Source organism: Corvus cornix, chromosome 5, assembly GCF_000738735.6.
Source record: "Corvus cornix cornix isolate S_Up_H32 chromosome 5, ASM73873v5, whole genome shotgun sequence".
NCBI lineage: Eukaryota > Metazoa > Chordata > Aves > Passeriformes > Corvidae > Corvus > Corvus cornix.
This window is the reverse complement of record NC_046335.1, coordinates 14,846,945-14,870,070: the sequence shown is the minus strand read 5'-3', so window position 1 is coordinate 14,870,070 and position 23,126 is coordinate 14,846,945. Positions and strand designations below refer to the sequence as shown.

The 23,126-nt window shown below is 40.5% G+C and overlaps 2 protein-coding genes across 2 annotated transcripts; both read right to left on the bottom strand.

The window, feature by feature from the left end:
- Positions 1-2,512: 2,512 nt before the first annotated feature.
- LOC109143465 (alpha-1-antitrypsin-like) lies at positions 2,513-8,572 on the bottom strand. The gene is made up of 5 exons (XM_019281064.3): positions 8,485-8,572; positions 6,206-6,853; positions 5,284-5,554; positions 4,595-4,742; positions 2,513-2,845 (listed from the first exon to the last, which is right to left on the bottom strand). Exons 2-5 carry the CDS (start codon positions 6,834-6,836, stop codon positions 2,636-2,638), a joined length of 1,260 nt encoding a protein of 419 aa, XP_019136609.3. The 5' UTR covers positions 6,837-6,853; positions 8,485-8,572; the 3' UTR covers positions 2,513-2,635.
- A 5,983-nt stretch (positions 8,573-14,555) lies between these two features.
- LOC104688718 (alpha-1-antitrypsin-like) lies at positions 14,556-20,752 on the bottom strand. The gene is made up of 5 exons (XM_019280541.2): positions 20,662-20,752; positions 18,365-19,034; positions 16,595-16,865; positions 15,791-15,938; positions 14,556-14,830 (listed from the first exon to the last, which is right to left on the bottom strand). The coding sequence occupies exons 2-5, from the start codon at positions 19,020-19,022 to the stop codon at positions 14,639-14,641; spliced, it is 1,269 nt and encodes a 422-aa protein (XP_019136086.1). The 5' UTR covers positions 19,023-19,034; positions 20,662-20,752; the 3' UTR covers positions 14,556-14,638.
- Positions 20,753-23,126: the final 2,374 nt, after the last annotated feature.

Genomic DNA, 23,126 nt, shown 5'->3' with positions numbered 1-23,126 from the left:
TACAAAGCTAAAATCCTTGGCTTGTCTCCAACAACAGACGTTTGCCCCTTCAAGCAATGCTGAAACAATTGATTTTATTTTCCTGAGAGAGAAAATGAGTTAGAGAGGTATAGCTGACTCAGATTTTCCAGGGAGCATTGCTAGTTTTCTTTCTTTAAAATCTGGACATGGGGGATATAAGGGGATGATTATAGAGAAAATATTTGGCACTAAGCAAGTCTTTAGGTCTGTGTGAATAGGTTGGCCAGAGGTTGGGGTTTTTTCCCCACAGGACTGTGGAAAGGTGTGTGCTTGCTCACATGAAAGGCTTTATTATCTCTCACTGCAAAAATGCACACTATGGTTTTCTCTCCACCACATGACCTGCCAGGGCTCTCCCAAACCAAACCACATTGCAGAAGCATTTGGCAGCTCTGACCCAGCCCAGCCAGAAGCTAAATCCCTCTAGCAGTGTCAGGGAGCCCCAGGCCCCCTCACTGGACTCTCTGATTCCAGCTCCTCCTAAGGAAGACAGCAGAGCTGAGGCTGGAAACCCAGGCAGGAAGCAGTGTCCTGAGCTGTCCTGAGGCTCAGCTCAGGCCGTGTTGGAGAAGTGCCCTCCAGCTATTGACGCTGACAGGACACTGTGAAGGGAGCCCCACCACAGCTCCTGACAGTTCATTAGCACCATCAAAGTGTTCTACCCATCCATTAAATCGTGTTACCCATTGTAAACCCCAGCGGAGGACTGGGTTCTGTATATCTGGTATTTGTGCAGAGGTGCTGGCAGAGGGGGCTGCAGGGCAGCCTCTGTGAGGAGAGGTCGGGGCTGTCCTGTGCTGGACATGGCCAGTTCCAGCCTGTTCCAGAGGGCTCCAACAGACCCACCACACAACACAGCTGAGCCCCTTAGCCAAGATGGGGGCGCCTCTGGAGAATGCATTTGAGAAAAGAGAAAACACATCTTGTAGCAGCTGTGAGAGGTAGGACTAAAAAAACTAGTGAGAGAAGCAGCCCCACAGACATTTAGATCAGTGCAGAAGAAGGGGCAGGAGGTGCTCCAGACACTGGAGTAGAGATTCCCCTGAAGCCCCTGGAGAAACCCCTGGTGAGGCAGCTGTGCCCCTGCAGCCCATGGAGGACTGTGGAGTGGCAAAACCCCACACTGCTCGATGACCCCATTCCAGAGCAAGGAGATGTGGCCTAGAAAGAAGTTGCAGCTTGTGGAGAGCTTGCCCTGGAGCAGGGTCCTGGCAGGACTTGCAATCCCATGGAGGGAAACCCCCCCTGGAGCAGGGTCCTGGCAGGACTTGCAATCCCGTGGAGGGAAGCCCACCCTGGAGCAGTCTGTTTCTGGTAGTTTGGATCCTGCAGGAAAGACCCATGCCAGAGCAATTCCTGAAGGACTGTCAGCTGTCATGATGCTGGAGCAAAGGAAGATTGGAAATAGGAAGGAGTGGTGGAGATGAAGATTATAAACTGACCTCAACTCCCATGCACCTGCGTCCCCTTTCCTGCACCACTCAGAGAGAGGAAGTAAAGGAGTTAGGAGTGAAATTGAGCCTGGGAAGAAGGAAGGGCTTGGGGGGAAGGTATTTTCAACTATGTTTTTATTTGCTACTATCCTACTCTATTTTTAATTGCCAATTAATTAAATTAACCTGCTGCAGCATGGCTTTCCCTTCACGTGGTGCTGTTGGTAATGCTGGCTTTTGCCTACTCAGCACTCAGGAAGGTGCCCAAGTCACCTTTCTGCACCCTGAACATCAGCTTAATGAAGAGAATTCCTCTTGGAGGCACTCAGCAGCCTGAGCTTGCTGAAGTGAGTGGAGGTCAATGTGATCAGCTGGCATGTGGACAACAGAGACAGGACCTCCAGCTGCTGTCACCACTTTCTGGAACCAGAGGATGGGTTTTGCCATATCCAGTTCTCCTACGGATCCCATGCTTTACTGTGCATGCACAAGACCATTAAAGATGATAATTTGTGCAATAATGTGCAGCTTTCACTGACACAAAAGCTAAATTCTTGCCGTGACAGAAATGTTGGGCCCCTTATTCTGGAGCAAATAGTGAGAAATGCAGAAGGGAGGAAGGTTTGAAGCCGGTAGAAAGCAATTGTCATGCTGGAAGGAAAAGGATTATTCTTTACCAAGGAGCATCCACCATCTAGGAGAGGAAAGGTTTAACAGCTCTGTATCTCTGTTTCCCTTCCCCTGGAGGGACTTCAAAATTGAAGGAGACTTCTCCTGGGATTCACAGTGGAATGAAAGGGAGGGAAAGAAGGGTTCCCCAGCTGAAAGGTATAGACTTGTGGTTTGTGAGGCAAGGACAGGAAATGGGAGACACAGGAAGTTTCTCAGCCAACAGTAGGAAGTTGTATCTGAAAAAAACCCCACCCTGACACCATGATAACTGCACAGAAAATGTGTATCTGTTGAGGATCCCATGGCTGCCTACTTGGGCTGAGTGATTTTGTAAAAATAGCTTTTAATGTTTGTACCCAACTGTCTGTTTTGAAGTAAAGAAGAACTTGACAGAAGATTTATTTATTTGTTTATTATGCATCAGGTCAATTCTATTCCTACTTTGCACAGAAATTCCTGGGATGTGCACAGGCTCTCCTCTCTGCACTGGAGAGTGTAAGTGCTCTGGCCTAGTCTTCCTTAGCAGTCGGGTTCACAATTTTTCCCAGGAAGAGCACGCCATCGGTGGCTTTGTCAATAACCATCATCAGGAAGGGCCTGTTGAAGGTGATGTGAGGAGGAGGAGGAAATGGTAGAAACAATGGTGTAAGTTCCATCATGGTCGCTGCAGCAGCCTCTGTCCCATTCTCTCTAACATCCACCGTGGCCTTGTGAATTGCCTGCAAGGAAAACAGAGATTATAATCTAGGCACAGAAGAGAGAGAAGCAGCTGGGGGAAAGTTTGCTTGCTTTAGCACTGTGATAAGGTAATTCTTAAAAGAAAACACAGAATTAATGTAGAACTAGTGTTCTACATTAAATATATAAAATACATTAAATATATAAAAATAATAGTGTCTAGCCTTTTCAAGACAAGCAAAGTTTGCTCTGAGTTCAGGGAAAGTTTTCTTCAACAGTCAGTGTCAAACATAACTGCCTGCAGAGGCTGAGCATCATCGAGGATATTTATTGTTCTGTTGTTTCACAGAGTAAGGTTTTGTCCTTAATACTGAACACAAAAGAAGAAATTTTTCATTTTGCATCAATTTCTGTGTAAGCAAAATAATTCTCTCTGCAAAGACAATAGTGACAAGCTTTATAGAGTGTCGTTGTGTAAACACAGCCCACTGATAAGATTTTGCAGGACTTTATGTAGTAGATATAACAAATTCATATTTAGGAATTCACTTGAGCTATTCCATTGGTTTTTGACAGCCCTCTGTTTTCTTCCTTCATTGTCTGCAACACATCTAAAATTTCCTCTCATGAATCTCTGCTTAACCTTCATCGATTTACTTGGCTTTCCAGGCATCAGTCCTCTATCTACAATCCAGGTGTTTCCACATGTCATAAGGAGGAATGTGAGGAATCACAAATAATATATGATGGAAGGACCTCTAGAGGCCATTGAATGCCACCAATGCCCCCACACTGTGACAACTCCGACACCGGATGAGGTTACTCAGGATCTAATCCAGTCAGGGTTTGAGTATTTCCAAGGATGGAAATTTCACAAGTAGCCCATACCAGTTTTTGATCACCCTCATGAATTTTGGTGAATTTTTTTACATAATACCCAATCAGAATATCCCATTTTCTATCTTGTGTCTGTTGCCCCTTGATGTATTACAGTTCATCTGCAAGAAGAGTCTGTGTCCATCTTGTCTGCACCCTTCTAATAAATATCTGTAGCCAGTGCTAAGAACTGCCCCTTCACCCGCCCTTCTCCTGAATAGCAACTCTGGCTCTTCCAGCCTCTCCTCATACACCCAGCGCTCCAGCCACACAGCCATCCTGCTCACCCTCCACTGGACTCACTCTGCTCCAGGGTGTCAACGTGGCCCTTGTGGTAGGGAGCCCCAAACTGGATATGTTGAACCCCAGAGGTAGTCTCACAAGTGCAGGATAGAGGGAAGGATCACCTCCCTCATAACACAGGTATGTACTCTTTGGTGCTCTAGAGAAATCATTTTGTTTATCTGTGTACTCATTTCTTGTTTGTGAAATGGGGCTATCCCTGTCCCATGAGTCTGTTGTCCATATAAATTCTGAAGTGCTCAGACAGTGTAATAATGAAAGGTGTATACATAGTATAAGAATGACTATTCCCAAAATTGTCATAACAATGATTCTTGTCATGCATTACTTCTTTAACACCAGCTTTTTGTGAAAATATTCCTTCTATGCTTTCCAGTTTTTTTCTTCTTCAGAGACTTTCAGCTAAGTTTTTAGGCTCACTGTGCAGTAAACAATTTAATATAAACTGTAGGAACATCAGCCATTTAATGCCTAACCTTTTCCTTCCTTTATTACCATCCATAAGAAATGACTACACTCCAGGGGTGGGATCAGTCTATTTGTAGAATTAAACCTGCATAAAAAAAAAGGCAGAAAAATCTCTTGATTACCGTCCCTATTTGCATACTTACTTTGGAAACCTTCAGAGGAAGATTTTTTGCCACTCCAGAGAGATCAGCCTGATCACTGAACACCTCTGTCACACCCATTTTCTTAAACAGGCTCTTAACATCATAGGAGCCGGAGACAGAGAATTTTGGAAGATCCAAATAGATGTCTCTTTTCAAAAATAAATAAAAATATGCATTTGTTATTGCAAGATCCCTTGAAGCAATATCTGTTTCATGTATATATCCATCCCAAGTACCCATGGAGCTAAGGCTTGGCTTTCTAAGACAGTGATAAATCCCATGTTAGAGAAGCAGAAACTGAGGTACCTGTCCCAACAACCACAGTCTGATCCATGGTTCAGGGGTAGAGTGATGGTTTATGAAAGTGACTGACTGGAAAATATTATCTTAGTGGAGAAAAAGAAATGATATTTTCTTTTGAACTGGATTCCTCCTACTGGAGGCAGGTTCCTGAGGACAATCTACCTGTGTGCAGGATCCTCACAACTGGGAGCTGTGACTGGGGGAGCTGAGAGGTTCCCCTGTGGTATGAAATCACATGATAGCTTGTCTGAGTCAAAGAAACTGAGTAATGCTTTTTCCTCAGAGCTGTACTTAGCAGCTCATCATGGTATCCTAAGCTTTACCTTTCCTGGATGAGTAGTTTTGGCTTGTTCAATATTTAAACAAAGCCACAATTAAAATATTACCTTTCTTTAAGTGATCGCAACCAGTTAGCCACTGTTTCTTTCAGCAGAGTATCTTCCACCTGTTTCATTGTCCCTTCATCAGGCAGAACAAACAATGAAGTAACATTTCCTTTGTATGGGATTTCTACTACCCAGCAAGACAAATTCTTATCCCTATGGACATTAAAGTAATTTTTTTGATGCATCATTTTGACCTTAACAGAATTCTTGGCATCCAAAAAGAAGTCATCATCTCTCGTGTTGAAATTTTTGAAAGGTTTTTCCCAGGAGCCTTTGAAAAAAAGAATAAGTAAAGAATTGAAAAAAAGGGACTAATAAAAGCATGTCACATTAATTGATGCTTAAAATAATATATTTGAACTGTAGAGACAGCAACAAGCCTATCTCAGTTTAAAGATGCTTGTTCCCTGGCCATGGAAAGAATCTTTACCTTTTTTCAATTGTTTTAACAAAAAATCACACAAGAAAAGTATAGGTTGAGGCTTGCACTGGAAAAGAGATGAGCCTTTGCCTGTTCAGTTAATGGTAAATCTTCCACAAACTCCAAGATTCAGGCTTATTACCTTCATGCAAATGTCACCATGTCCTGCACAGCCAAACACCCATGCCTTTGAACAAATGATCGTAAGTTCTGAATATCTTCAGCTCTGAACCTGGTTTAAAATTTATATTACATTGACCAGTACTTCTGCTGGTTTTTTTATTTTTCATTCTTTTTAAAATTTCTCATCTAGAAAATGTTTCTTCATTTATTCTTTTATTTTATTTATTCATTTATTCTTCAAATATTTTCTTGTGTAATTTAAAAATAGAAAGTTGTTTTTTAAATTAGATGATAGGTGTGTTCACAACATGAAAAAGTTTTCTTTCTTAGAACTTCTGGAGCTTATTTTTATAGCTGCTACTCGTGTGTGCCACTCACCTTTAAAGAAAATGTAGTTAATGACAACCATCACGGTGTCCGGATCAAGACTTTTGACTAAATCAACAATTTTGCCATGTGTTTTTGTTTCCACGTACTTATTGACTTCCCTTGTAGCCTCTGGAGGATTCTGAAAGTTGCTAGAAACAGCTTCAGTGTGATAAAGATTTGTGACATGATCCAAAAAGTTTTGAAGCAATTCCACTTGGTTATCTACGAACAGGGCATTGCCCATGTTCAACTGGACTTCTCGGTGAGGGTCATTCAGCAACTGGAGGACCTGCTGAAACCCCTCATGAATCTCCTGCTCCTCCATCTCTGTCAGGTTGAAGGCAAGGCCTTTGTACAGCTCTCTGAGTGTGTTTGATCTGGCCCCCAGGGTGAGCATTGCAAAGACAGTGGAGATGCTCAAAGGAGAGAAGAAAATGTTCCCGTCACCCAACTCATCTCTGATCTGCCTGTAAAACTTAAATGCAAATTCAGCATTGCTGGGGGCTAGCTTGACATAAGACAAGTTTTCACCATCAGCCTGGGACCGGTCTTCTGGGGAATGGCGTATTTGTTGTTCCTGCTGCTGACCCTGGACTTGAAGTCCAAGAAGCAACAAACACAAACACAGTGCAGACTTCATTGTCCTTCTGAATAGTTCTGTTAAGAAAGAACAGAGCAACTTTTAGATCTAGAGAATTTTTTCTTTACTGGATAAAATGTTTTGTATTCTAAATACTAATTTTCAGATGTCAGTCATTAGAACTACTATTCTTTTAGGAAATACTCTTCTACTTGGCCTCTGGACAGGCTGTTTCTAGTCAGTTCTCTTAGTTTGTGACCAATGAGCAAAGGGAATAAGAAAATAATGTGGCATTGCCAGGGAAGAATCAGCTTTCCTGAGGTATTATGTGTAGAAGAGTTCTTGCTTCTGATCAGCATGGCTTCAGTACATTCCTAAATGCCTTGGGGTACATGGCTGAGTTCATGTATTGGCACCCATGTATCTGGCAAGTACTTAGGCAGAGGGGCCAACTTTGGCTGATATGTTGCTGTGGTACCCATGGTCTTGTTACGACTTTGGTTTTCAAGCACTGACTGCTATAACAGTCAGTTATAGCAGTGTATAAAGTCCACCTAAATGCTCAGCCCTTAAACTATTTATATATTTCTGCCTCTTACATAACAGCTCTGACTCAAGACCTATATTATTTCAAGACTTTACCTTAAGTGTTGCAGCAAACTGAGGATAAATCGAGAAAGTTTGTTGACACTCTCTATTGCATATAAGCTATCCAGAAGGTTGCAAAGCTCAAAACTCAAGAGCTTGGGAAAGGCTACAGTGGAATCTGCCTTGCTGTGTGTATGTAATTTGATGACCGTTTCTTTTCCTTTAACTGACATAAACAAATTCTACATAAGCCTACAGTCTCTCTTCTGTCTTTATGGGGGAAGAATCATGCAACAAATTGAAGAAGAATGCTCACCTAAATTATCTCAAATGACAGAAACTCAAACCCATGAAGCAAGCAGTGGCCCTCAGGGAAATAGAGATGGTCTGAATACTGTTCATAGCAGCTTAAGTATACTTATTCTTGAGAATGAGATTTTGCGCGGAATCTGCCTCCGTGTGTCTAATGCCAGGTTCAGGTCTGTGCCAGATTTTTTATGGGGAGTTGTTATTTCCAGGCTCCCCCTTTTTCAGATGTCCATTATGAAAAACTGGAGATATAAGCTGTTGAAGTGCTCAGTATGGGAGCTATGCTTGGCATGTCAAAAATGCTGGGTATAAACACTGATTCAGAAAGAAAAGGCCCTCTAGCTTTTGATAATTAATTTTGTTCTGGTAACAACTAATTTCCTATTTCCCCAAATCTGCTTTTGAGAGAGACTGATTTCTCTTCTAGGCCACTTGACTGCAAGGAGCCTAGTCTTTAAGCAAAAGGGACAGAAATGGAGCTACTGTCATTAGCCCTGCATCAACCTGGAATAGTTGGGACATTGAGATTTCAACTAAATTTACTCTTCTGGGAAAAGAGACAAGGTTTTGTTCTTCATCTTGGTATTCATTGTTGAATATTCGTTTTGGGCCTCATATCCCAGTCATCCTGTCACTATAGCTAGGAGCTGGATCATTGAATGAATTCTGCTTCAAACATTCAGAACATGCTTCCAGAAGCTAAAATAATTTCCAATTACTGTATAAAATAAATTAATCTCAGCAGTAAATAGCAGGGATCACACACAGCATATATTCAAAGAATTCTAAGAAAGTAAAATATGATACTTACCGTGCTGGACTTTTCTTTCACAGTGCTACTTCCCTCTTATTCATTTGCTTCCTAGTATTAAATTAATGTCCACTGGTAAACATTAAACAGAGCAAATAGGAGTTATTTGTAAAGCAAAGATTGAGTAAACTATTTTTTTCTGGATGTCAAACACTTAAAGTCTTTTTCCCATCACACAGCCAGAATGATGCCAGCACCTAGGGCGCTAAAGGGACAGAAAGACCAGGGACTTTGCTACTCTTGGCTTGAGCTAAACTGTGAGTAAAAGAGCTTTCAGTAACTGTGGTAAATGAGTTCCTGAAAACAGAACATGAGAAGAACTGGAAAGCTAAGAAAAGGCCAAAACCATGGATGTCCTGTGCCCAGAACTTTCTGCACAGGACACCCTGATGCAACAATGCTATCTAATTGAGTACCCAAGGCAGCAGTAAGTTTGTTCAGGTACAGCTCCACCCTGCCCTAAATGGCATTATTTGATGGGCTCAGAACACTGGTTACCTTCTTGAGGGACCTTTGATGAGTATTTTAGAAACTACTAAAGTGAAAAGCAAGTCACAGCATGGCTTGACAAATAACCAAAACAAGAAAACAAATGGAAGAATTAAATAGGCAAATTTTTCCACAGCAAAATGTTAACTAGAGAGAGAAGATCTTAACCCCTTGTGCTGTGGATGCATAGGATAAGCATGAATTACATACATACCATACGTATCTTACACTGGGATCCCTCTCAGAGAAAGCTGAAACAGGCAAAATTTAGCTACTTAGAAGGTTATTTAAGGATGAGGCACATGGTACTTATCCTAATTAGCAGTGACTAATTATTTCCATTGAATGTACATGATTTCGCCCCAGGTAAACTTACAATTTATCTATGCATAGGAATCAACCATCATTGTTATTGCTATGTAACTACTCTCTCTTACAAGACAGAGGTGGGGTTGGTCAGAATATATTCCTACGGAGAGGGGTAATTTTCATGATATGTGCAAGTACCCAGAAAGTTTATTGCAGTCTTATGTAAAATGACCAAGTCTCAGGAGTAGCAAGTATGCTGTTACTTAACTCTAGCAAAGACAAGATATTTTTCTCAAGCCTAGGCCTGTCTACATAGATAGCATTAATCTTTCAGCCCTGTCCTAATGCTTGGCTAACCATCTGCTGGATACTACTATGTCTTGAGAGGAATTTCTGGGGACAGCAAAGCTGCTGCAGTGATTCCTCTCCTTTCTCCCAGAAGATGCAGCAGCACTCAGCATGTCAGAAAGTGGAAAGTTGTTTCTGTCCTTGCTCATAACTCCCAGGCACCAGATCCTCTGACCCTGGCCCAAGTCTTTTCCTAGACAAGGTTAAGACCAGCAGTTACAGCAGACCCACAAATAATCAAAGAATCAGCTTCCCAGCAATTCCAAACAGATCAGCATGGCTAATGAATCCGTCAATCACACCCAGTCTTTTGAAAATCTCCCTTAGGTCACAGGTGCCAGAAATAGAGATCCTTGGATAATATATGTCACTTCTGTTGAAGGCAATGGAAAATGAGGGTGAATCACCACACATGTGTATCACCTGCATGCCAGCCAGGTGGCAAGTCTGTGAGAACACAGGGAGAGGAAAGCAGTTTTTTACTTCACTGCACATTCCTGTTGTTGAAAAAATCCCAGAACACAGGGAAATGCAAGGTTAAACTAGAAATTTTGTGTAGTTTTGTGAAAGAAGAGCCGTCCAGAAGAGTGTGTGGAGCTCCTGGATGCTTTGAGATAAGCGGTGGCTGGGACAGGCAGACTCTTGCTCCAGGAACCAGGGGAGTCATATAAAGGACCGACAAACATGCTTTTCCAATTGGCCTGATAATGGTCTATATGGAAGGAATTAAGGAATAATTTCATTATCTCTCTCCCTACTATCTGCCAGTGACTCTGCTCAGTTATGCAATGTGTCTTGGTTCCTCCTTACAGGAGCAGTTTCATCCCATGTCATTACCTTATTTCTGTTGCTGCTTGGTCATCAGATTATTATATTTCAGTTTCTGCTTGGTCATCTGATTATTATATGCTAGCTTTGCAAGTTATATTTGGGGGCTTTCCAGGGCAAAGGATTTCTGACTGTAAAAACAAAACATCAGCAAGATAAGGACTGAGAAAGACAAATGTGTACATTGCATGATAAATCCTCATGCAGCCATTTCTTGTTTACCTATAAGGTGTATCATTCAAGGTATGTCTACAAAAGTTCATTTAAATAATCTTCTTGACGTATGTGACTCCATTAAAATCAGGAGATTGGTATCATTGCAAAACTGCTGTAAGTGGAATAAAAATCAAGTCCTTTCAGTAATTTTATCTTTTTCTATAAAGGGCATCCCAAATGTACTCTCCATGTCTTACAAATATTTCATCCTTTTCTCCTCAAATAAAGAAAGTGCTTTGGGTTCCCATTTCAAAAACTAGTATGACTAACAGATAGAAAAAAAGCTGAAGGCTATGCAAAAGTCTGTGACAGAACTGGGAATAGAAACTACTTTTCTACTTTATTTTCAGCTTCTTTCACCAATACAATAGGAATCTTTGAACTGAATTTTCATATAAACTCATAGTCTGCTAGAAGAAAGTTGTGTAAGCAGAACCAAATACTCTATTTTTTTTCTTCTATGTTATATCTCAGAAGAAAATAAGGTCCTTTTATTATCGGGTGTGATTCCTTTCCTTATAACAGACATTTTACCTCAGATGATTGTTTCATCAGTGTTCAGAAAATAATATTTTATATTTTCTACTTTGTCTGTACCTAATCTCCTACCATTGAATGAAAAAGTGTTTCCATGAGCATACAACTATTTAAGGCCTGATGTGAATTCCAATGGAGTCAATCAGCCAATATTTTAATGTTCAAGATGGGTAATCTGTCACTGACAGCTCATCTCAGATTTTCCTGATATATTTTCCAATAAATTCTCAGCTGAAGATAGTGGAATTGTAGATATACTTGGCGTCACCAAATCTTTTCAAAAGTAGTTGTTAGAAGTTTTATAAAAAACACTCAAATAAAATAAAAATTTTGCTCTCAAAATGAATCTTAGTTTGAATTTCTTTTTCCAAATGATAAATCAAACTCAAGTAATTAAGACTACAGACCAAACCCTCAATTAATTATAATGGTACAAGAACTTAGAGATGGAATGTGTAACTCCCAGAATTAAAATAAATGACAGAAAATTAAAATTGGTGGGCCCTCCTGAGTGTCAGTGAGGTTAGAGTCCAGCCCTTCCAGCACCTGAGCCTGGCTGGTGGCTCTGGAGACCACAGAGAGCAGAGCAAAAGCAGTAGAGAAGCTGACCAGGTGGAAGAAAACACTCTTGCCAGGTTCTCAGGTAGTCAGTTACCTGTAAAACTGTAAGGAAGAGTGCCTGTTTCTGAGGACTATCCATTTGCAGGATCCAAAAGGATCTCCATTGTGGGCTTGCTGTTCCTGTGGAGCTTAGTTGTCTTACTCTGCTTGTGGCCACTGAGCTGTTGACAGTCAAGGACAACAGGTTCACATGCAGCAAAGGAACACCGCATGCAGTTACAGATAAATAAAATGTAAAATTGTAAATAGATTTCGTATCTGGGTACCATGCCAAAAACAACTCCTAAATTCATCCATCTGGCCCTTTCAGAACTTCTGTAGTTATTACTTTATTGGGTTATAACCATATTTGTCATCCTGATTTGTCAGTAAAATAACTTCTAAAAATTTTTAGCAATCAAAAAATATCAGTTTTGCTTTGGTCTGGCACTGTCTTTGAGAATTAATTGATCACCTGGGATTTGGTTATATCTCTCTGACTCAGCAGTAATTTGGCAGTAGTATTACTGCAGTTATGGTCTGCTTTATTTAACATCTCTGTCAGATTTGAGGAGTGGGGAGCTATGCTCTTTATCACCTCCATCTCTGCCTGCCTCTGCACAGTTGTTGGAAGGAGAGCTGCACAATGTTGGCCTTGGGTGCTGAGCCTTTCTCAACAAGGGGTCCACCTGCCAAGGGAGACTCTCCAATGGCCTTTTTCTGCCAGCTCATTCCAGTTTGCAGTGTCAGGCCACACCTAGCAAGCAGCTGGGTCCTTGAACTAGTGACAGACTTTCTGGATCGTAACAAAAGTCTTGGTTTCATTATTTTTAAGGGGGAAATGGAATATAGATGATAGACAATCCCTATGCTTCCACAGTAAGTTGTATCACATTTTAAATTGCATTCCAGTTCATTTATGTTGCAACGTAATAGAATTAAACTTTCATTCTTTATGCTTTGTGATGGTTTCTATTTGCTCAGCTGTAAAGTGTTTCTGGTATCTGTATCATCAAAGCATTGTTGTATCATCTAAGGACCAGCACAAATCCTTAATGAGGAGCAGCCTTCTGAAAATAAGCCTGACCAATTATTGTGAAAATAAGCATACACAATTACAGCAAATGCACAGGACTAATCAGGAGAGCCCACCCAAACACATCTGTGCTAAGTACATGGGAGTCTCGCAGTCTGTGACTTGAAGTAGTTTTGAAAGGTGTTTCTCGAACTGCCTAGTCTTATTCCACATCAGGGCCTCCAGTTCCCTCATTTCTGAGAAGTAGTTCTGAAGGCCTACCAGCATCGCCCAGAACGCAGTGTCATTCAAAAAATGCAGATAGCCAGCAGAGGGGGAGCTTATAGGGCTGAGTGACAGAGGAATACTTTCCCATTCCTCTGTTCTTTACTCTGACTCCATTTGTCCCAGTACACCGAGCAGTTCTGGGGAACAGGCCTGGCCCTCAGCCTGCAGTCGCTTATATTCTTATACTTTTAGTACAGTTTCAGAGACATGCCACCATATGATTCTTCCAAACAAATGCTAAGCATGTTTTTGGAGTTAGCACAGGCCAAGGGACAGTTCCAGTAATTGGACTGGATGACTTGCAAGGTCAGAGTTAAGCAATGTGGATATGACCTGTGATGGGCCAGTTGACCTCATGGTTAGAGAACAGATCTTAGAGCACTTTATTTGTCAGCATAGATGTAACCTCTGAAGATAGGATTAATCTCAGTGTTTGTTTTTTCCCTTCCAGGTATTCATATCCTATCCCTTTTGAACATCCACTTACAAGTACCTTCTTATTAAATCTAAATGTAATGCCAGTAGAACCATTTGGGTATCTAGCAAAATAAAGCATTCCCCAGCACTGCTTCCACATAGGATGTTTGTGTAGAGTTTGTTACATTAATGGCCAACTCAAAGAAGCCAACACAATGTGGGTGCATGTCATCACCTGTGAATGTCATAAAGGAGAGTATGGAACAAGACTTGACCTTCAAAGGAAATGTCTAGGCTTGGTCTGAAAGGGACTGACTCTCCCAGTGTGTAATTTGCAGCTATGCCTTCCTTCTACTGGAAACCCTACCAATGTTAGAAGCCAGCCTACCGTTTGCAGAGAATTCATTTGGATTTATCCACTCAAATTTTATTTACTTACAGTGTTTTAACTGAGTCTCTGTAGGTACAAAAATGCTGTTAATGAGGATTTTCTTGTTATTTTCTAAGTCCGTGAGAGATTTTTCTCTCTCACAGAAGGGGTAGCAGGGAATGTAAACAACCAAGCCACCTGCAACCTTGGAAAGTCTTGTTTATGGTATAGTAGAAAATATTTTGGTAATGGATGTTTTAGGATTTTGGCCAATCACCCCCAAGGGGTGGCTGATCCTTTGTCCAATTAGACTATGAAGAAAAAGGTCTATAAAAAGTTTGTAAAATAATTAAGTAAATCAATCTTGCTGCACAATTCCTGCCTGCTGGATCTTCTCTCCTCCTCCTCCCTACGGCTGCGGGACACGGTGATATACCGTAGGAACCAGGCCTGCGGTAATAAGTCTCTCAGCTGGGTGTTACCTTGCTTTTCAGAGATGGCACTGATCACTAAAAGGCTGATTTATAAAATTCTTCACAATTCACTAATAGGTATATCTCAGTGGTTATTTTCTATAGAAGGATGAAGCAAAAAGGGTGTTTCTGAGAATAACTGCACTCTTTCCTGACTTCTTTGGAAAAAGAAAATTGTTAGTAACTGTTTTATATAATTTTAATTGCAATGGACAATAATTCCATAAAATGCAATTCAAATCAATATGACCAGCCAATGACCAATCATTTTTCAGTCGGGTTTACTATTTTTCCCATGAAGAGGATGCTCTGAGTATATTGATCAACAATCAACAGCAAAAATGGATGATTGAATTTAACGATGGGAGGAGCAGAATGAGGAAGAAAATCTATGCTGCTGGTTGCTGCAGCCTCTGTGCCATTCTCATGAATCTTCAGCAGGGCCTTGTGAGTAGCCTACAATAAAATACAGCAAGAATTAATGTATGTGGAAGATGTGGTGTGAAATTATTCAAATTAACACAAGTTAATTCAACTACTGCCTTTCACAAAAATTGCTGGTAAGAAGGACCCAGGAAGAAGGGTGCTACAGCCCACTGTGGGTTTTTTAGCAATGTTGTCTCAATAAGCAAATATTTACACATTCAGTGTTCCTCATCACAAATGTATCAATGCAGACCTTAGCAACTGCACACCTTGTGGAATTAATTGAAAGTAAATAGCCAAGCCAATTCACAGGGAATATCAGTTTGAAAGGGAAAGGAAATGGGGCTCCAGAACTGCTCTGTGTGTATTCTTAACAGCACCTGCATTACAGTTTAGCCAGGTAGAAATTCAACCTTGATACCAAATTTTTTGTTGGATATTTTTAATCTTTTTCTAGCCCCAAAATGTTAGAAAATTTAAGTCCTGTTTTCAGAATGGCTGTAAAAATGCTAGTCTTCACATTATTTTCACTAAATGGGATGTTTTCCTTAAGTCTGGTCCATTTTACATTGTTAGCACTCAACAGAGCCTTCAATGGTAAGAGCAGTTTTTAAATCCTTTAAAATTATAGAATGCATGTTAGAAAAAGGCCACTTTTTTTGTGGATATGCGGATGCAAGACATCCACGACACAGTTACCCATAGGCTCTTCTTATACATGCAGAAAATATGCTGTGTTTATTTTCCTGGTTAAATGCTAAACCCACCCCTCCATCCACCCTCCACCTTTGCCTGTCAGACAAAAGAAAATATCCTTATCTCCAGATCTTGGACAAGTCTGAGGGGGTTTAAGGAGACTTTATCAGCTAAATGTTCTATTTCACATTATTAGCCAGCCCTAGCAATAAGTAAAATTTCACTGGTGACCTTAGGATAAGGCAATTGGCTGTTCAGGAATCCACAGGTGGTTGTTTCTGCTGACACACTTACTTTTGAAACCTTCACATCAGGGTTTCCTGTGATTCCAGACAAATCAGCCTGATCAGAAAACACATCAGTTACACCCAGGTTCATTAAGATCTTCTTTAAGTCATAGGTGCCTGAAATTGATAGTTTTGGAATATGCAATTCCATCCTCCTGTTAATTCAAAAGAAAATATGGTAGTTATTGCAATCAGAGCATGCCTTGGACTGAAGATTCCCAGCTTGCTGGTGATTCTTCTGTGCTAAAATGCTAGTCCTTTCATCTAAAAAACATGGCAAGAAAAAAGAAGATGGGAAGATGCTGGTCTGGAGGACAGGAATGTATGGAAGGAGAAAGAAATCAGTTCATGTTTCTTGCATGATTCTGCAACACAGTCACTTTATGAGACAGTAGGCAGTAGTGCTGCCAGCATTTCTGGGACAAGGTTTGCATTCTTTTTCTAACCTTGAAGGTTCTGCTTTTGGAATTCACACCCCATTCCCTCTGAGGGATCTGACTGCTATGTCAAAGTATTACCACTCTTAAAATATTTTGCTTGAGACAAGGGAAATGGAGACAATTAGTAGCAATTAGAAAATGTATGGGGGAAAAAGAATTAAATTTCCCACCTCAGAGATCTCTTCTCTCATCACAAGGCAATATTGATTCTAATTTTTGCTGAAAGTATCAAATCATTTGGTCTGACCCTTCATACTTATTCCATTGTTTAAACATCCCATTAAAAATAGAAGATAGTAGCTGTAAGACCTTAGCATTCAGACTTTGGATTCTGACTACCTCAAATCATCAAATCAAAATTCTATATTTACCATCTTTGAAGAGATCTTTCCCATTTAGAAACAGTTTTTTTTGTCAGGGCATGTTCCAACTGTTTCATTTTTCCTTTATTGGGCAGGATAAACAAAGCTGCAACATCTCCCTTGTAAGGAATCTGTACCACCTTGCAAGACAGCTTCCTGTCAGAGTATGCTTTATAAAATCCATCTCGAACCATCATCTCCACTTCAGCTGAGGTCTTTGCATTCACATGGAAATAGTCCTTGTGGGTCCCCTTAATATTGAAAGGATTTTCCCAGTAGGCTTAAAACCAAAAGAGAAAGAATGGAATTGAATACTTAGTTCAATGAGGATATATTAATATAGTCCAGACTAATGTACAAGAAATAAACCCATATCTGAAGATTTACACTTATACTTGAAGATAGAAATTATTCCAAGTTTATTAAAGACCTTATTCTCTGTCATCTTTGCTGTACTGTGTTCCATAACAATTAAATGTCCCAGGTTAAATTTTGTATGGACTTGTGCAACATCTAAGTCAGATAAATTAGATGAAGTAACTTCATCATATTACCTCATGTTTTATTTAAAGCAAATGAAAACTGACCAGAATCCAGTGATTTGCTATCTGTTTTCTTAATATGGCTCGTAAAGCGAATTTCACAGCAGATGTCTGACCTTTAAAATGTGGCATGTTAAGCTCCTCACATGCTTTTTTATGTTTTTCATCTTGTAGCACTAAGGAAAAGCTTACATGCTAGAGAAACACAAACTTTTGGACCTGAACGTAACTGCAGTATGGTAAATGGAATAGGGCCTCAAGGTATTTAGTCTTCAAAATAATTTTCTCTTAATGTTTATTCAATTGAATTTTCTATGATATTTTATTCTGTATTAAAACAGTTCATTCACTAAACAAATAGACAAGGATTGCAGCTTGCCATTCTGTAAGTATGGTTTTTTTGTTTTTTTTTTTAATGTTGGATAGAAATAGCCTAGTTTGAAAAAATAATAATGGTATGTAAACTCCACAGTATTCTGGTTACTTTATAAGTTTAAGCCTTTCCCCTTGCTCTCCAGAAAAGAAATATGCTCTGGTATGGTACTCAGACTATGGCACCTGAGACTAGGGCACCCAAATTTAATAAAGTATTTGAAATAAAATCTGTTTTCTTGAAAGTTCATAATGTCCAAATATTTTCCAAATATTCCTTTCTAGGTGGGAAATTCCATGTATGTCCTACATGCTGCTGGAAATGAACACCTAAGAAGAAATTAGTCGTTGCCAAAGCAATACATTCAAATATCTCTTGGGATATGTGTAATATGATGACAAGGTGCAGAACATTTGGACTCCAACTCCAGAGGTACCTACCCATTTAATGGTCATGGACTGTAAGTAAATGAAAGTTTTTGGCAATCTTTGTTAATCATCATCTTCAGAATTTAGTTTTCTACTTTGTGCATCCAATGTGTAAACATTTTAATTTTTAAAGTAATAAGTAGATGAAATAAAGTAGATAGACAGGAAAATTTAACAATGCACGAACCTGTTGTGCTCTGGCAATTCCCTGGACCTGAATATTGCAAGTACATGAACTTCTATGCTTAGAAGTCTAAATATATGCTAGAAACCTCTGTGGAGGAGGTTTCAAAGTTGAAAACTTCAAGCTTTTTTTCATAATAGTCTCATCTAAACACATTCGCTTAAAAATTGTTCAGAAATAACTTGTGTACTTGTTTTAGTGCGGGTGAAACAGCACTAAACAGATGCAGTAAGTAGCATCTATGCAACTTACCTTTGAAATAAATGTAGTTAACAATTACCATCAGAGTGTTGGGATCAAGGTCCTCAAGTATTTGGTTTATATACCCATGGGTTTTATTCTTTACATAATCGTTGATCTCTTTTTTAGCTTCAGTGGAATTCTGGAAGCTACTAGAAACCACTTTTCCTCTGTACAGTTTTTGGACGTCCTTCAGAAATGTTTTTGTTGGCTTCAGGTGTTTGTCCATGAACAGGGTGTTCCCCATGCTCAGCTGCACCTGGCTACCAGGGCGGTTTAGCAAGAGGAGGAGATGATGAAAGCCCTCATGTATCTCCTTCTTCTGGATGGTGGTGAGGTTAAAGGCCAGCCCTTCCAGCACCTGAGCCTGGCTAGTGCCTCGGGAGCCCAGGGCCAGAAGGGCAAAGGCAGCAGAGATGCTGACTGGGGAAAAGAAAATGTTCTTGCCAGCTTCTTGGGTATTTGCTTGCCTGTAAAACTGAAAGGCAAAGTCTGTATTGCTGGGGACTATCCTTTGGCAGGACTTAAGAGGATCTCTCTCATGGGAATGCTGCTCCTGGGGGTCAGTTGCCTCGGGCTGGGCAGCGTGGTGGTCAGTCTGTGTCAGGCTGTGGGCATTGAGGTGAAGCATGGCCACCAGCAAGCACAGCAGAAGGGTGGCCCTCATCATTCTTCACAGCTACTGTGTGGACAAAGAACAAAAGGTCTTGGATGCTGGAGGTCAGCTGTATCTCATCGTTTACTTCTGTCTGCTACTGCCTTCAAGTGGTAATCACTGTTATCTCCTGACCTCCTCCTTTGCTATGGAAGTTTTTTTTAAATCCTTGTGCTTCTGAGTTTACCTGTAATTCCTATCCATTGCTGCCTACTTCAGTTCTGCTTTACTCCACCTACAGAAGTTCCTTGTTAGCAGGGAAAGAAACGTGTGTCTTAAAGAAAAATAAGAGTCCAAGGGAGAGAAGAAATGAAAAGGTACCTTTTTTTTTTAATGGCAAAGCAACACATCAGAAGCATTCTGATTAATGATTTTATGTTTATCTCTTAAGAATTCCTAGGATTATTATGCTGTTAGGGTTTGAATGAGGTTTATATTAAGTGACAGTGCCGTATCAAAGGAAAACAATACGAGATTGCAGCAATCAAAAATGCTATTTCTTTTACTCCTGACTCATTTTAACATACAAAGTGACTGATCATAAGGGCTAGTAAAATTTTTCTGCTTCAATACCTGATTAGATTAGAATATGTTTATTTTAAATGACCACTTATGTGTCACTTGTCTTCCAGGGTTCCTTCTTCTGTGTATACCACATCTTGTTATGGGGAGGTGAGACCATTGGTGTGGACTTGGTCTCTCCTGTCTTTCCAAATTTCATATTAGCAAAAAAGTATCCTTTTGTAAGGTAAATATGCCTAAGGCCAGAGTAGTGCTCAGCAGCAAGACTGGATCAGTGCATCTTGGACATTTGAAGTGACTGTGAACATTTCTTTTTTCTTTGTTTGTTTGCTGCTTTCTCTTTTACCAGTTAGACCAAGAACATGCTGGGGTGATTTGTGGTGTGCTAAGATGCTTTAGTTGTCAAAAAACAGTTAAGAGTTATTTCCATTAAAAAGATGGTACTAGAGACTAAAAGAGCTCCAAATAGCCTTCATCTAATGTCCTATCTGAAACAGAACAGCTTCAGGCAGAATAGCATGAGTTAGGTGTTCACCTCCAATCAGTGGTAAAGGCACTCAAAGATATGGGTTCAGCAGAGCAGATGAGATGTTTACTGGGATTTTCTCCACCCTGTGACAGCACTCTGATCACTAAGGTTTGGGTGAAAGGGAGCCAGCTTGTGCTTCTGCTGCTTTGCTCTGTGTGATCTGGTAAATTGTAATTTACAGAGGACTTTGGCATAGCAAAATCAGTTTGTGAATTCTGTCTGGACTATCTTAGTGTAAGCAAGACATTTACTCATTCACTTCAGTTTTGGTATCGTAGTTGTAAGCTTTAGGGAAAATTAGTAATGGTAGATAAAATTGACAGTTGAGAAGTCAGAATACTTCTGTTATTGAAGCAGATTTCTTCTAGATTTCTTCTAGAGCTATTTGGTATAAATATTCAGTGCAGAGTTATACTCTATGGAGCTGATATAATGAATCCCCAGATTTTGCTATTCAATATTTCTTGAAATTAAGTTCAGCTGTCATTTGAGCATTTAGAAACTAAGTTTCACCCTGGAAAGCAGATGTGCTTTATGACTCACTTAGCCAAATAGCATACAGCTGGGTCAAAATCATTAGGGTAAAAATAACTGGGTACTTACTTTACATTCAGAAGGCTCTTGCTCTCAATGGGCTGTGCTGTTTGTTGCTGCTTTACTCATACTGCTGTTTTCCTCTGTTAAACATTACATGGCTTCAGATACATATTACCTAGAGGCACAAAGCTGAATGCTAATGAAGCCAGTGTTTTTGGACCTTGTATGCATATGTCCACATCTCTTCACTCCAGAGAGGCAAAGACCACAGGGCCCAGCTAGTCGGTAGAGCAGAGTGTTACATCCCAAAGGGTATGCAACTCCTAAGCAAATATTTATTGGAAATGATATTTTGGTGTCAAGAGCAGCTACTCTGCCCTAGGTGCTACCTGAGACAGATATAACTGTTCATCTGGAGAGACAATTTTGCCCAGCACTAAGCTCCAAAGGCCAGGGTGAGGGAGCTACAAGGAGCACCACCTGTCCTCAGTCATGCTACCCACCTTACTGGACTCCACTTATGTATCAACACCTCATCTATTATTTCCACACAGTAGAAACCCCACTGGTCACTACTCAGAAGCCAACGAGTCCTCTTGGCCTCATAAATAAAGAGGGTACCTCATTCAGTCATGTAGGAATGGTGAATTTTAGCTTTGTGACAATTTATTAAATAGTCTCCTCACAATGAAATTACTCTTTCTGTATCTCTGTTAAGTACTGCCTAACCTATCAAGATCTGAAAAGTACTTAATGTAGACTTTAGCACTTGAAAAAGCTGTATAAAATATCTGCCATCACTGCAAGTACCCAAAGACAATACTGAACAACTACAACAGCAACTGCTGCAGTGTGTATGAATAGCAACCAAGTCTCAAATACATCAAACAATAGCAAATGATGGAAGAGAGTAGCCCAGAAATATTAACCTTAATAAATCAAGGCAGTCCCAAACAGTAAGTCTCATCCTTCTTATAAAGATGTATTTCCCAGGAATCTTCCAAAGGAAGATAAGTGCTGTGAAGCAGGTTTACTACCATTCACAAATGGATGAACTGTTCAGATGCATGGTTTGATTGGCCAGCCAGGAGAATGCCTGCTGAGTCCCTCTACGCCTCTGCTGCACTTTGCAGGACTTGTTACTGTCTGCTCAGCAAGCGACAGCACAATCCCCTCGATCCTGGAGAACCAAGGAGATACGTATGTAAAACAGTGTAAGCACAACTCTTCCCAGTCCTCAGCTGTGCTGCTTTCAGAGGTAATTCTTTGCCTACTGGGATCCATGGCCTTGGTCATGCAGATAGGTTCCCCACATGGTGTTTACAGACTCAACACTTTTTTTTCTTTTTTTTTTTTAATTTCAGAATACAGCTTAACTCTGCATGCTTCCTTTAGACATGGAAAAAGTTTTCTGTTAAGTATTTTTATTTTGAATTCATATTTTTTCTTACTAGAGTACCAGTTGCTGCTGTCCCTTGGAGTACTTGTGAAGGTCAGGTGAGGCTTGATGAAGTAGCCTGTTTTCTTTTTTTGCCAGCCACAAAAACTCTGCATTTAAATTGAATGAATGTATAGGCCAGAATGCCCGATGACACAAATGCAGTCTTTCAGGGAAAAAGAGACAGGTGCTCAGGGTGGTCCAAGACAGTCAGGCTGTTGGTGGTTCTGGGTACTTCTTTAGTCATAGAGGTGAGCAGCATTAAACATTTACACTTCTGTTAAGCATTACATGGATAAAGAAAACCCTGTCTGAGGACACAGATAAATGCTGATGTAGCCATGCAGAGAAGGTAGAAGTCAGTGCTCGCAGGGCCGGCTGCCTTTAATGTTTGTTCTTCCCAAACATGCATAATAGCCATCTGCAAACACACTTTGAAGAGTAGAGGTCCATGGCCATGAGCAGCTGTACTACCAGACACACTTTCCTAGCTTATTGCCAGCTAGTGACACAAGTGCTAAGGCATCTCCTGAAGAGTGTTATGGCCTGCACTGGGGCTTTAGATTTTTGATCATGGAGCTTGGGCACCTGCTTCAACATGGTACTAAGTAAAGCAGAGCAGAAGAGGTAATTAACGTGTAACTTGGATTTTTTCCCCCACAAATGAACTTGCCAGCAGTTCAGAAACAGTACTACATTCAGAGGCTTTCTTTGAACCTTGGTTTTGTCACAACAGAAGACGAACCCTGGGCAGTGGACTCCACTGTGCAGCTACAGGGCCAGATGAAAGAGAAGGTAGTAGGAGAGAGACAGGGCTGTAAAGAATTATATGCAAGTATTGGGCCTAATTCTGGGTTCCCTGCATGACTCTGAGGTGAACCAAAACATGCTTCAGTACAGAGACACAAACACAAATGTTTTTGCTGTTCAGACATTTATCTGTATTAGTCTCTTGTTGAAAGTCAACGTGGATTGATTTTTGAAACTCTTTCAAAATCTGACTCTCTTTGCTTCAATTATCCTTGTTCTCATGAGGTAGTGGCTTGAAGAAGAGGTTCATCATTCTACTAGGGCGGTCAACAGAGGGTCGCCA

What these genes read in the sequence shown, in the direction of transcription:
- LOC109143465 (XM_019281064.3), bottom strand. Translation starts at nt 6,836, where the DNA reads ATGAAGTCTGCACTGTGTTTGTGTTTGTTGCTTCTTGGACTTCAAGTC. An exon ending in TAACTACATTTTCTTTAAAG is followed by an intron (nt 5,555 to 6,205) that starts GTGAGTGGCACA and finishes TTTTTTTCAAAG; the next exon opens with GCTCCTGGGAAAAACCTTTC. An exon ending in TTGCGATCACTTAAAGAAAG is followed by an intron (nt 4,743 to 5,283) that starts GTAATATTTTAA and finishes ATTTTTGAAAAG; the next exon opens with AGACATCTATTTGGATCTTC.
- LOC104688718 (XM_019280541.2), bottom strand. Translation starts at nt 19,022, where the DNA reads ATGATGAGGGCCACCCTTCTGCTGTGCTTGCTGGTGGCCATGCTTCAC. An exon ending in TAACTACATTTATTTCAAAG is followed by an intron (nt 16,866 to 18,364) that starts GTAAGTTGCATA and finishes TTTGGTTTTAAG; the next exon opens with CCTACTGGGAAAATCCTTTC. An exon ending in GAAAGATCTCTTCAAAGATG is followed by an intron (nt 15,939 to 16,594) that starts GTAAATATAGAA and finishes TTGAATTAACAG; the next exon opens with GAGGATGGAATTGCATATTC.